The 15,159-nt window shown below is 42.3% G+C and overlaps 1 protein-coding gene across 2 annotated transcripts in view; it reads left to right on the top strand.

Moving 5' to 3' along the window:
* LOC126473603 (RNA-binding protein 34) overlaps positions 1-15,159 on the top strand; it is an 89,350-nt gene that overhangs the window by 62,245 nt on the left and 11,946 nt on the right. For both annotated transcript variants that reach the window (XM_050100765.1, XM_050100766.1), the window contains exon 4: positions 6-124. In XM_050100765.1, the coding sequence (XP_049956722.1) occupies positions 6-124 (119 nt within the window). The remainder of the gene's footprint in view (positions 1-5; positions 125-15,159) is intronic.

Here is a 15,159-nt window from a genome sequence, read left to right as displayed (position 1 = left end):
TATAGCAACTGAAGAAGAAGAAATTTGGAGAATATTTGAGAAATGTGGTAGGATACTGGACATCAGAATTGTAAGAGACATGAAAACTGGTATTGGGAAAGGATTTGCTTATGTCACCTTTGAGGTATGTATTTCAATTCTGAATCATTGCAATTCAGAAAACTTTCTGGTATTAGTGGGATTGAATTTCATTTGTAGATTGTCACTTACGTACAATGTGAACAATGAAATATTCTATTTAATTTTCCATGTTTTTTAGTGTTGTTAAAGAGGGATTACTTTTATGCAAACTTGCAACATGCTGCCACCTCTGCTGTATGAAGTTCTAAAGAACTCACTCTTATGACTACTTATTATTGTTAAAAACTTTCTAAAGTATACTATGCTATAGTAGTTATGAATGACCTGTGTGCTGTTATGGTTTCTGAGCTAGACTACATAAACAGCAATCTATTGATATTTTCTTTAGTCCGTAGTAATGTATATCTTGCCTCTCATTGGTTATTTGAAACTATCATTCCTTTGGTTATGAGAAATAAACCCATTACCACCCTGCACATTATAGAGGAAAAGCAGTATGGTGGGAACTGCCACTGTTTTAGACTTCATCCCAGGAACGTACTAGCACATATGACTAAAGTTATAACTGAGGTAAGTGCCTGTTGGAATGCTGCGCTGACATCGCTTGTTCTTTGTGTAAGCCCACCCAGCCAATGAAAGGCTTTAGGTAACCACTGAGTGCTGAGAAAACAGGATATGTGGTTTTGGCACTGGAGCTGAAATATTGTTTAGTGCCTTTGCCCAATTTTTTTCTATTGTGTGTTCAAAATAATTTGTAACTTTTAATAGTTTCAAGCCGTGGAGAGCAGTGTTGCAAGTGCTCGCATGTAGGGTGCCTCACTCCTGGTTTTTGTATGTAGTCATTAAACAGCTCTCAATTAAGTATTAATTAATAAGCAAGCAATACCGAACAGGACACCTGCGTTATTTAGTATTTTATAACTACTAATGATTGTGGTGTAAGGAGTGACTCTCACACAGGAAGAATCATTACTGTCTTTAGACACAGAAGTTGTCTTGAAATTGTTAAGGATTGCTGGAATATAGGTTGTAGAGACAGTTGGTCCTCTTGGCTCCATGTATCTGCAATGGCATGGGTATTTACCACATAACTTTACATCTATGCCTATATAAGTTGTATAGGACTTAACTGAGCATGATATGGAGGAAGCTTGATTGTGCTCTTGACTTTTCACCATACCAGTTTAACTTGATAGTGTAGGGTTTGTCTTTTGCAGCTTTAAAAATGTTTATATTGGCCTTATGTCAGGTTCAGTCTATACTAAAAACAAAATATCCGCTTTTCTCTACTGCATTGTTCTTCATTTCTTCATAGCACATGCCAATTACTGCTACTGTTGAATACGGGGAAACATTTTGGAGCAGAAAATTAAAACCATTCCGTGAAAACTGGCAATATTTTATTACCTTGTGGTAATCTTCTTTTCTGGAGCAAAAGAGCAAAAAAAAAAAAGTGAAATGAAGTCATGAGTTGAGTCAGCATGAAAGACAGTTATCCCATAATCCTTTAATATTGAACCTTTTTTTGTTCATTTGGCAATAGTCTGTTCATCCTTTTGTCAATATAAAATTTGCATAAACCTATGTATCATCAAGCAGTGTGATGCCTTCAAATGTAGTTCTCTGTTTTGATTGCTAAAAATCCCTTTATTTTACTCCAAGAATGATCACAGCTTTTTTTATTGAAAATGCAAAAGCTGAAACTGCTCGTGAGGTAGCAGCAATTGGAGTCGTTAGTAATCAGTTCGGTACACAGTTGCAGAGTAGCAGTACTCACCAAACATGGAGAAACTAAGGTTTGTTTTTCATGTGCATCCTAAGCCCGACCCTGCCACAAAAAGGACACATTGCCTTATGTATTGGAAGATTATTGCTCGTATGAAGTCCACATGCTTAACTGGTGATAACGTGCTTGCCTCCGATGCAGTGGGCCCAATTTCTGTTCCTGGCTGGGCTAGAGACATTCTCCACTCGTGGACTGGGTGTTGTGTTGTCTTCATCATTTCATCCTCATCGCCGGCATGCAATTCGCCCAATGTGTTGTCAACTGAAATAAGATTGAAGAAAACAAAGAAAGGCCTCACCTTATGACATGGGTTGTGCTTTCCTCTGTCTCTCGGTGACATATGTAACATTGTCATTGAAGTGTAACATAAACACTATAGCACAGAATTGCTCATGACTCAACGATGTACTTGCAGATCCTGACGCCAAAACATGAGTCTGTTGACCGAGTTTGGACACATACGCAAAATAATACTGAGACACTAGTAAATCTCAAGTAACTTCACCACATAGCCTATGTGCCATACAGTTTTTTTTTAGACTGCCTTTACGTTTCATTTTGCAACAATGTTGTCAGCATACCGATTTGTTTCACATTTGATGTCTCGAATCATGCAGTTCTCAACAAACAATTAAAATAATGAAACTCCTCAGCGGCACCTGAAAACTGGCAGTTGTGGCTGATAGTCTAGTTCCCATCATCTTGCTTTCTTTCACACGTGACCGGGTACCAGAGATGGTGACTAATGGTCTTTACCACTATCTGCATAGAAAAATAATGTGTAAATCAGTATATGGAAGTCTCAATGGTACTGAACTAGTGCACAGTGTTCACAGCGCAAGCCACTTGACAGACAACAAACAGACATATATGAATCCTCTCTCTCTCTCTCTCTCTCTCTCTCTCTCTCTCTCTCTCTCTCTCTCTCTTTCTCATCTGGAGATACGAATTCTCTCTGTCGGTATTTTTAATGTCTGACCCTGTATCCTAATATAAAATATATTAAGATATAGGACTCCTTCAGAGTCCTACTCTCAATTTTGATCCACAAGAGTGCCTGCAAATGAACTACAGATAACTCAGTCGTTGTACTTCTCTCATACCCAATAAGCACTGGCCTCTGGCTATGGAACAATGTTGTAAGGACCTCCACATTACTTGGTCAAACGGCTTTGGAATCGTGCTAAACGTGCTTAAGGACAGATGTCAAGCTGATGGGATATGCGTTCCGTTGGCATCCCCAGGGCAAGTGCATCCATACGGTATATGGGCACTGTGCCATAAGTTTTAATTTAGCTGTGGATTCCTGGGTCCCCTCGTTGTCTTTTGTCAGATGACTATTCAAATATTGCTGAAATCATTTGATTCTTTTTCACTCTCATCAGATGGCCTGATCGTCATAAATCTACTATGCTCATTATTGCTGCTTGTTGTGAAAACATGTTGATTTGTGTTTTGTGTCTTCTGTTCAAGCATTGTGATCCTTCGTCATAGTGTGGACTTTTCCTTGTTGGCAATTTAAACCCTAGAAAGCCCCTGAGGGGACTCATCGCCCTTTGGTAGGTTCGTGCTTGGCTACCACGGGTCCCCAGCTGTTGCAGTATCTTTTCCTTTCCGTGCCGCATGTTTAACCTCTTGTTCTTTGTCCCCTACCTTGGGAAACACGTCTCTGATGTTTTCGGGAATGTGTTCTGCATTTTCGGTAGGCAACATCAGAACAGTCTCTCCAATGTTTTTCCTTCCATTTTTCTTTCATCATTGCCCTTCTCCTACCCTTCCTCAGCTTCGGTGTTTGAGGTCCCTCTTTCTCTTCTTCCTCCCTGTGTACTCCTGAAAGCCGATCTGTGTATCTGACGTGTAACAGGTGACTGGGTAACATGTAATTCCCAGCTCAGGGTCGACAGGGCCCGTAACAGGCTAAGGCGATTGCCTGAGCTGCTACCTCCAAAATTGCTGAATGGTCCCCCTGTCAGGTGTTCATGAGGTGTGATCTGAGGTGTGGACGGTCACCTAAGGCAGATGCGTCCCCCTCTGAGGGGTGTCCATGAGTTGAAAGGAGCATGCCATTGGAGACACTGGCAATCTTGGGGAATTTCCACCCATTGAGCCAATTGTCATCTTCACATTCAATGGCTACTAAACGTAAATGGAATGGAACTCCACGACTCAAAGACCCTCCCAGCTGCACCACAGTTACACGTGGTTTCACACACTGAAAACAGTCAGTCCTTTGCATTGGTAAATCCACTGATTATTCAGAAAGGTGTTGATAAAATTGCCGGCCCTGTGGAAAGTTGCTCTCATTTATGCAATGGCACTTTGCTTTTGGAAACTACTTCTGGTTCTCAAGCACAGCTGCTTGCAGCTTCACTCCTCTACAGCTATCCTGCTCATGTCTAGGCTCATCAATCGCTAAATTCTTCCCATAGTGTTATTTACACTGGGGTACTTCATGGTCTGACAGATGTAGAAATCAAAGTGTACCTCTCTGTTCAGGACGTCATTGCAGTCTTTCGGGTCACAAGCACTCTTTTTCTCCCTTTTGATACAGTGGTGCTTCTATCAAAGGTCAAAGCAGGCTATGAAGTTACGGGAGATCCGGGTGAAGGAAAAAGTACCTTACCCTGTCACTCACAAGTTGTTGGCTAGTCGGAAACATTGCGTTCTGCCATCCTGGACTTACAGTACTGTCCTTGCTCCACAAAGGACATGGCCATGCAGACATGCTACCTCAAATTCAGAACCATGATTGTACAATCACTCAGTGTCATGGTAGCCTCCCTGTCTCCTCCTCCAGCTGTGCAATAAACTACTAAATTTTTACCGCTTGGGGAGAAATCATCTGCTACACAACTGGCAGGCTGGATAGGACAGCAGGAATACTCGCGTACCCCAACGGTCTTTTCCTTTGCTGGCTCGGAGATCCTATTGAACGGTGCCGCTACGTGATACCCTCACCCCGCTGAACTCAGTGTCGCTAGTGCACACCGCCAACCATTTTTCTGCCCTGGACTCTGTGGACTGACAGAGGGAGAATGCCATTGCCTCTACAGATCTCTTGGTGCACAGGATCCTCCAGCCTCTCCACCCTGTAGCAGTGTCTTTGTAGGCTGACACTCGGCTTGTCGCTGAGGTGACACCCCTTCATTTATTTTCCTCCTCCCCTTACATCTTCATGACTTCCCTCTAATGGAACATTCACAGCCTAGGTCCAACAAAGAGGAATTGCAGATCCTCTTGGAATTGCGGCGTCTGCTTGTTCTCTGTCTCCATGAAACAAAATTGCGTCCTCACAACTGCTTCGAGCTCTCGCATTTCCTTCCAGTCACCATTAACCTTCCCACTGTCGATGGCATTCCAACTCGTGAGGGAGTCATGCTGCTCATCTGGTATGACATTCATAGTCAAACCATCTCCCTGAATGACCGATGGCCGTAGCAGTCTGGTCCCTTCAATCCCAGAAACCAACCCATCTCCCTGAATACCTGGCTTCGAGCTGTTGCAGTCCGCCTTTTCCTTCCTTACTTCACATTTTCTCTTTGTACCATTTACATCCCTCCGTCATTTAGTTTCACCAGGGCACACTTCCCCCAGGTTATTGGGCAGCTCCCTTGCCCCTTCCTGCTGATGGGCGAGTTTAATGCTCACCATCCGCTTTGGGGTTCTCCCAGAACTTGTCAGAGGAGTGCCCTCTTGGCTGACCTTCTCAATCAATATAACTGCATTTCTTTTATTGCGGGAGCACCCACGTCCTTTTCAGACTACACGGACACCTATTCCCATTTGGACCATTCCTTCTGCACTGCCCAGCTTGCCCATCGTCTCGAGTGATCCATCCTCTTTTACACATACTTGTGTGATCATTTCCCGTGTGCTGTCAGTTTGCTAACTCCTACCTCCCCTCCCTACATGCACACCAAAATGGCAGCCGACTGGAGGCTTCACTCCTCCCTGGTGACCTTCAGTGAACAACATTTCCCCAGTTATGATGACCAGTTATAATGTCTTACAAATATTATCCATACCGCCACAGAATGATCCATTCCTCGCACTTCCTCTTGAACGTGCCGTGTCCCAGTCCCTTGGTGGACTGAGGCAACCCGCGATGCAATTCGCATTCGGAGTTGTGCGCTCTGTGTTTTTGACCATCATCCTAAGAGTGCAAACTGCAGTCATTATAAACAGAAGTGTGCACAGTGTTGTCACATTCTTTGCGATAACAAAAAAGTTAGCTGGATATTAACGGTTCCACTCCCTCTTCCTTCCTGTGGGCCAACTTCCAATGCCCTGTGGGACCAATGCCCATTCCCCAATTTCCGGCCTGACGGTAGCAGATGATATAGTGGATCCTCTTGCTATTTCCAACATCTTGGGCCGTTATTTTGCAGAGATTTTGAGCTCTACCCACTATCACCCTGCCTTCCTCTGTCAGAAACGAGTGGAGGTGGCTCGGGCGATACCCTTCTCTTCTCAGAATCGTGACCACTTTATAGCGCTGTCATTACTATGAGGGAGCTAGGTCATGCTTTCACTTCATCCCACTCCAAGGCTGGACATGGTTCACATTCATATGTTGTAGAACCTTTCTCTTGTGGGAAAGCCTTTTCTCCTTCATACATGCAATTGCTTCTGGGCAGCGGGCATGTTTCCCAAATGCTTGCAGGAAGTTAATGTCGTTCCCATACCGAAGCCCGGTAAGGACTAACACCTTACTTCTACTTACTGCCCCATTTCTCTCACCAGCTGTGTTTGTAAGGTGATGTATGATTCATGCCCAGCTGCTATGGTGGCACGAGTCTTACAATTCACTAACCACTACATGATGTGCATTTCGAGCACGTCGTTTTGCAGTTGATCACCTCATTTATTTCTTCATTGATAGTCCTCTGTGTCAAAATACTGCGTTGTTATACTGACTGAAAAATTGGTGGTGGAAGTTCAACACTGACTACTGTAAATGATGAAACTGACAGTTGCATAGTTACATTTCAGTTTTCACTTTTCGCAGTCCCCCAATATTACACAGTTACATAGCCAGTTCACCATTGGTGAATGATAATCCCCATTAATAGCTTGAAAACAAACATCAGCATACTGCTACAATAGTTTGATGTTGAACATCTATGAGCAGTAAATACCTAACCACACAATTCACAGTTCTTGCAGAATAATAAGGTAAGTGGTGACACTAGTTCTGAAATAAATTGAACAGACACTGTCAGTGTTTTAACACATGGCCTACTTGTGTCACACTAATTCCATCGTTAACGCATTATTGTTACTTGAAACTGATACAGACTCCCTGTCTGAAAATCGGCCCTGGACTGACTGTTTTGGGACCGAAAATCAGGCCTTTATATATCCTCAGAATAATAGACACTGACACTATACATTGTCCGATATAAATTAAATTAAAACTTAATACATTGAAAATTTCCTCCTTTTAAACAGTTATTTCCACCACAAAGGTTAGGCCGAATAATTTGTTTAAATAATGAAATTAACAGATATAGTTATACAAACAATACTCTTCACAAACCTGGTAATTATTTTGAAATTAATTAAGGGCTGAGTTTGCTAATATGTTTCTGAATAGAAACAAATAAATACTTCAAGAATTCTTGTAGTTCTTCTTCCAAATGTTTATAATTACTACAGAACTTAATATTTCTTTATAAGTCAACAGTAGAATCTAAGTCACGAAACAATTACTGATTTCACCCTATAACAAGTGATATTAACTGGGAATAGTCAAAATAAATTAAGAAAAGGATTACATACACAAAACTAAGCAAAAATTAGATCTGGTGTTACATGTCTTAAGACTGAGGGCCAACCTTTCTCTGTTATGAAAATGAAGATTATATTCTTCTTTGTTAGTGGTAATTAGTCAAAATGAATTTAAGGAGGCAGATGCCAAAACAAGAGATGAAGTAAAGAGATCCGTGCTTGCTTTGCCACAGCAACACTGTCAACCCATGTCATGAATGATTTTTTGCAGAAATACCAGACTGTGGCATTGTTTTTCGATTTGGAGAAAGCCTACGACATCCTCTGTACTCTACACATGAGGTTTCTGAGTCCGGCTTCCCGACTTCCTTCAGGAATTTGTAAAAGTCACAGTTTTCAAGGTATCTGTGGATTTGGCCTTGTTGAACACATTTATCCAGGAAAATGGTGTGCCTCAGGGTTCCATCCTGAACGTCATCCTCTTTGCTATCACCATTACCCCTGTTGTAGCCTGTCTCCCACTGGGCATCTCCAGCTCCCTTTTCGTTGACGATTTTGCCACCGTGGCAGTTCTGCACGGACTTGTCTCCTTGAGCGACGTCACCAGCATTGTCTGGATTGTCTTTCCTCTTGGAGCCATGACAATGGCTTTTTGATTTTCCACTGACAAAACAGTTTGTATTAATTCCTGGCAGCACAATTGGTGTCTTCCACCATATTTACAACTTGGGCCTGCTGCTCTTTCATTCATTGAAACCATGAAATTCCTGGGGCTCATACTTGATAGGGATCTACCTTGGTCCTCCCACGTATCTTACCTTGCTGCCAGCTGTACACGGTCTGTCATTGCCCTATTTGTCCTCGGCAGTACTTCCTGGCAAGCAGATCGGACAACCCTCCTCCATTTGTACGGGTCCCATGTCCGTTCAAAACTAGACTACGGGCATTTCATTTATGCAGCTGCTTGCCTGTCCGGCTTTACGCTGTCTTAATATTGACCCCCATCGTGGGATCCTTTTGGCCACTGGTACCTTTTCCATTATCCCAGTTGAGAGTCTGTATGCTGAAGCTGCTGAACTACTGCTATAATACCAACTTGATGTTTCCTCAGCGGATGCGCATGCCATTTGTCTGTCGTGCCCGGCCACCCATCCTGTGTCTCCTTCTTGGATGACTCATTTGACTGCCAATATTGGGGCATGTTCCTTTTTGCTGCTGACTCCTGGAGTTCACTTTTGGCTATTGTTCTGGTGGCTTAACTTCATGCTGCCAGCCGTTGTCCCAATGGGTGTGAACCCTTCACCACCTTGGCTCTGTGTGGCAGCCCGTTTTTACCTTGGACTTCATCCGCTTACAGTACTCCAGCCTCACTCTGTTGCCGTAAGTTTCTTGACCTTCGCATGGAACTTTGTGATAGTACCTTTGTGTACGCTGATTGCTCTTGGACTAATCGCAGTGTCAAGTGCGCCTTTGTCAGTGGCACCGACAAATTTTGGTATCAGCTTCCAGAACACTGCTCACTATTTACAGTGGAGCTCTTCACCCATCCGGCCATGCAGTACATCCAGCAACACGGGCTTTCCAATTGTTATCTGCTCTGACACTCTGTGCCCTTCAGAGCTGTACACTGTCCACTCCTTAGTGCAACGGGTTTGGGAAAGCTGTCATTTGCTCATTGTTGATGGAGTCACTGATGTTTGTGTGGGTCCGTGGTCACATTGGTCTGATGGAAAACATGACCGCCGCTGCTGCTGCTGCTACCAGGGCTGCAGTCCATGTATCTCAGCTCGAGGGGATCATACCTCTTGGGCTACATGTTTCATTTGAGGCAGATGTGGTCCTATTCGTAATCCTGACGTTTCCTGTAACTGGGTTATTCACTCTGCGTACAAACCCCAGACTGGACAACTGTGCAATGTGTATGAGAGAAGTTAAATGCCCTCGGATTTCACAAATAATATGGCAATGCCAATCCAAAGATGGCAGGTGCTGAGAGGTGTGTGTAAAGCTGAACCGTCAGTTTAATTAATTGTGGTTGCCAAATATTGACATGAATTATTTTCAGAAAAATGGAAAAACTGCTAGACACAGCCATTGGGAAAGGTCAGTTTAGATTGTGGAGGAATGTAGGAACACGCAAGATAGTACTGACCCTACCACTTATTTAGAAGACACATTGGAGAAAGGCAAACCTATGTTTGTATATTTATGAAGAGCATGTATAAATGGTGACTGGATTACTGTTAAGCAAAATGAGGCAAATAGTGTATTATGATAAAATCAGCCAGTTCTGATAAAATTAAATTAGAAAACTTGACAGTAAAAGTAGCAGATGAGAATTGCTATATGGGCAGCAAAATAACTGATGATGGCATAAGTAGAGAGGATATAAAATGCGATTTAGTAATAAGTCAAGAAATACTTTTAATGTGCTGCTATAGGGAAGTGTGGAAGATCTGATGGATAGATCGGATAACTAACGAGTAACTACTGAATCAAATTGGGAAGAAAAGAAATTCATGGCACCAAATTCACTAAAAGAAGGAATCAGTTCATAGGATACATCCTGAGACATCAATGAGTCATCCATTTTTTCATGGAAGTAAGTGTGTAGGGTAAAAGTTGTTGAGGCATACCAGGGCTTCATTACACTAAGCAACCCCCAGAGGATATAGTTAGTCATACCTATGGAGAGATGTAGAGGCTTGTGCAGGATATAAACTAGTGTTGAGAGCTGCATCAATCCAATCTTTGTCATTGTTGCTAACTGTAATATAATTGAATTGTTTTAGGCAAGAATTAAGACTGAAGAAAGGAAGAGGACAGATGCTGAAGTTAAACAGAGCTGTACCTTCTGCGTGGAACTGGAAAATGAGAAAGACTGGTTTTATGTGAGCAGCAGCAAGTTTTCAAAACTACAAAATTATGCCTTTTGGGAGGATGAAATGGTGGTTAGAATAAATTTGTGTCTAAAGGCCAGAAAAATCTGAAAGGCAATGGAATGCAGAATGTGGAACACAGACTCAACGTATCTTAGCCACATTGTAAAGGCAGGACCTTAATGAGCAACTGGAGAGTAGCCATGGAACCTTTTGAAGTACCTGCAGAAAACTTTTGGAAATGTGCATACACCTGATATTGATATTGTGGCTAACAGTAGTGAAGGGCAGCTGACCATGACCTAAATGGGTCACATACTCTTCCTTCTTTGCAGTTCCACACTGCAGTTACAGCTCAGTTTAACTAGAGTGCTGGTTCTCTTCCTTTGTCGAAGTACCTCGGCTAAAAAATCACTCATTCCTGAAATTAAAAACTGTAACGCATGTCTCAAATGGCGGTCAATGACTGGTTTTCTTGGTGATGGTAAGACCACAGACTGACTCCAGACATGATTGTACCATTCTATACTGTGCCCAGTTGCAGTGTATGGTGCAGAATGGTAGCCTGCAATAAAGGAAGTGGAGCAGTGACTTACTACAATAGAAACCAAAACATAGAGGTGGAGGACTGGCCTGATACTTAAAAGTGGGACATAGTAGCTTCTACTGTAGAGAAAGTGATGGAAGGTAGTCTACGATGGTATAGAAATGTACTTTGAGCAGATTGAGAGACAATACCAAAACACAAATTTTCGATGAAAGTCAATGGCAAACAATCTGTTGGCTGACAGAGGCACTGTTGGCTAGGTACCCACCATGTAGACCTTGAAGATAGTGGGTTTCCACTCTGATGACTGACCACAAGATCACATAAGTTGGAGACAGATTGTGTAAAGAGGAGACCCCACTACCTTGTGGCACACACTCTGAGGAGGAAGAAGAAAAAGCTATTCATTTTCATAATTAACATATTGCCACTTGAGCAGGAACAGCTTCTTTCACAGAGAGTTGTCCACCCCACCCCACCTCTCCCTCAAATCTTTTTCTTTGTTGCTAGTGTAGGTTTAAACTTCTTTGCAGTTGCCTTATGCTTAAGATGTTTAAATGTTTGTTTATAACATAAAATTTGTTGTTCTACTCGAGATAAAAGTGTAAAAATTAGTACCACAGAATATTTCAATGAGAAGCAGCAACCAACAATGCCTTTCAAATATGATGTTGGTCCCCAAAGTGATGTACAGATAGCGGTTGTTGTTTCAAACAAATGACTATGCTTAAATTTTTTTTGTCATCAGTCTACTGACTGGTTTGATGCGACCCACCACGAATTCCTTTCCTGTGCTAACCTCTTCATCTCAGAGTAGCACTTGCAACCTACGTCCTCAATTATTTGCTTGACGTATTCCAATCTCTGTCTTCCTCTACAGTTTTTGCCCTCTACAGCTCCTTTTAGTACCATGGAAGTCATTCCCTCATGTCTTAGCAGATGTCCTATCATCCTGTCCCTTCTCCTTATCAGTGTTTTCCCCATATTCCTTTCCTCTCCGATTCTGCGTAGAACCTCCTCATTCCTTACCTTATCAGTCCACCTAATTTTCAACATTCGTCTATAGCACCACATCTCAAATGCTTCGATTCTCTTCTGTTCGGGTTTTCCCACAGTCCACGTTTCACTACCATACAATGCTGTACTCCAGACGTACATCCTCAGAAATTTCTTCCTCAAATTAAGGCCGGTATTTGATATTAGTAGACTACTCTTGGCCAGAAGTGCCTTTTTTGCCATAGCGAGTCTGCTTTTGATGTCCTCCTTGCTCCGTCCATCATTGGTTATTTTACTGCCTAGGTAGCAGAATTCCTTAACTTCATTGACTTCGTGACCATCAATCCTGATGTTAAGTTTCTCGTTGTTCTCATTTCTACTACTTCTCATTACCTTCGTCTTTCTCCGATTTACTCTCAAACCATACTGTGTAATCATTAGACTGTTCATTCCGTTCAGCAGATCATTTAATTCTTCTTCACTTTCACTCAGGATAGCAATGTCATCAGCAAATCGTATCATTGATATCCTTTCACCTTGTATTTTAATTCCACTCCTGAAACCTTTCTTTTATTTCCATCATTGCTTCCTCGATGTACTTATCGAAGAGTAGGGGCGAAAGGCTACAGCCTTGTCTTACACCCTTCTTAATACGAGCACTTCGTTCTTGATCATCCACTCTTATTATTCCCTCTTGGTTGTTGTACTATTGTATATGACCCGTCTCTCCCTATAGCTTAGCCCTACTTTTTTCAGAATCTCGAACAGCTTGCACCATTTTATATTGTTGAACGCTCTTTCCAGGTCGACAAATCCAATGAAAGTGTCTTGATTTTTCTTTAGCCTTGCTTCCATTATTAGCCGTAACTTCAGAATTGCCTCTCTCGTCCCTTTACTTTTCCTAAAGCCAAACTGATCGTCACCTAGCGCATTCTCAATTTTCTTTTCCATTCTTCTGTATATTATTCTTGTAAGCAGCTTCGATGCATGAGCTGTTAAGCTGATAGTGCGATGATTCTCGCACTTGTCAACTCTTGCCGTCTTCGGAATTGTGTGGATGATGCTTTTCCGAAAGTCAGATGGTATGTCGCCAGACTCATATATTCTACGCACCAACGTGAATAGTCGTTTTGTTGCCACTTCCCCCAATGATTTTAGAAATTCTGATGGAATGTTATCTATCCCTTCTGCCTTATTTGACCGTAAGTCCTCCAAAGCTCTTCGAAATTCCGATTCTAATACTGGATCCCCTATCTATTCTAAATCGACTCCTGTTTCTTCTTCTATCACATCAGACAAATCTTCACCCTCATAGAGGCTTTCAATGTATTCTTTCCACCTATCTGCTCTCTCCTCTGCATTTAACAGTGGAATTCCCGTGGCACTCTTAATGTTACCACCGTTGCTTTTAATGTCACCAAAGGTTGTTTTGACTTTCCTGTATGCTGAGTCTGTCCTTCCGACAGTCATATCTTTTTCGATGTCTTCACATTTTTCTTGCAGCCATTTCGTCTTAGCTTCCCTGCACTTCCTATTTATTTCATTCCTCAGCGACTTGTATTTCTGTATTTCTGATTTTCCTGGAACATGTTTGTACTTCCTCCTTTCATCAATCAACTGAAGTATTTCTTCTGTTACCCATGGTTTCTTCGCAGCTACCTTCTTTGTACCTGTTTTCCTTCCCAACTTCTGTGATAGCCCTTTTTAGAGATGTCCATTCCTCTTCAACTGTACTGCCTACTGCGCTATTCCTTATTGCTGTATCTATAGTGTTAGAGAACTTCAAACGTATCTCATCTTTCCTTAGTACTTCCGTATCCCACTTCTTTGCGTATTGATTCTTCCTGACTAATGTGTTGAACTTCAGCCTACTCTTCATCACTACTGTATTGTGATCTGAGTCTATATCTGCTCCTGGGTACGCCCTACAATCCAGTATCTGATTTCGGAATCTCTGTCTGACCATGATGTAATCTAATGATGTAATCTCATTGAAATCTTCCCGTATCTCCCGGCCTTTTCCAAGTATACCTCCTCCTCTTGTGATTCTTGAACAGGGTATTCGCTATTACTAGCTGAAACTTGTTACAGAACTCAATTAGTCTTTCTCCTCTTTCATTCCTTGTCCCAAGCCCGTATTCTCCTGTAACCTTTTCTTCTACTCCTTCCCCTTCAACTGAATTCCAGTCGCCCATGACTATTAGATTTTCGTCCCCCTTTACATACTGCATTACCCTTTCAATATCCTCATATACTTTCTCTATCTGTTCATCTTCAGCTTGCGACGTCGGCATGTATACCTGAACTATCGTTGTCGGTGTTGGTCTGCTGTCGATTCTGATTAGAACAACCTGGTCACTGACCCTCTGCCCTACCTTCCTATTCATAACGAATCCTACACCTGTTATACCATTTTCTGCTGCTGTTGATATTACCAGATACTCATCTGACCAGGAATCCTTGTCTTCCTTCCACTTCACTTCACTGACCCCTATTATATCTAGATTGAGCCTTTGCATTTCCCTTTTCAGATTTTCTAGTTTCCCTACCACGTTCAAGCTTCTGACATTCCACGCCCCGACTTGTAGAACGTTATCCTTTCGTTGATTATTCAATCTTTTTCTCATGGTAACCTCCCCCTTGGCAGTCCCCTCCCGGAGATCCGAATGGGGGGACTATTCCGGAATCTTTTGCCAATGGAGAGATCATCATGACACTTCTTCAATTACAGGCCACATGTCCTGTGGATACACGTTACGTGTCTTTAATGCGGTTGTTTCCATTGCCTTCTGCATCCTCATGTCGTTGATCATTGCTGATTCTTCCGCCTTTAGGGGCAGTTTCCCACCCCTAGGACAAGAGAGTGCCCTGAACCTCTATCTGCTCCTCCGCCCCGTTTGACAAGGTCGTTGGCAGAATGAGGCTGACTTCTTATGCCGGAAGTCTTCGGCCGCCAATGCTGATTATTTATCAAAATTTAGGCAGTGGCGGGGATCGAACCTGTGACCGAAGACATTTTGATTGTGAATCAAAGACGCTACCCCTAGACCACGGGTCACCTTTAAAATACCAGCCATTTAAGCTTAAGTTTGAAGTTTGGTTATGTTAATTTGTTTACTGTTTATTTGCCAGTCATCAAT

The sequence above is a fragment of the Schistocerca serialis genome, chromosome 4, assembly GCF_023864345.2.
Source record: "Schistocerca serialis cubense isolate TAMUIC-IGC-003099 chromosome 4, iqSchSeri2.2, whole genome shotgun sequence".
Lineage (NCBI taxonomy): Eukaryota > Metazoa > Arthropoda > Insecta > Orthoptera > Acrididae > Schistocerca > Schistocerca serialis.
The sequence above is the reverse complement of the archived record's forward strand: the minus strand, read 5'-3'. Positions and strand labels throughout refer to the sequence as shown.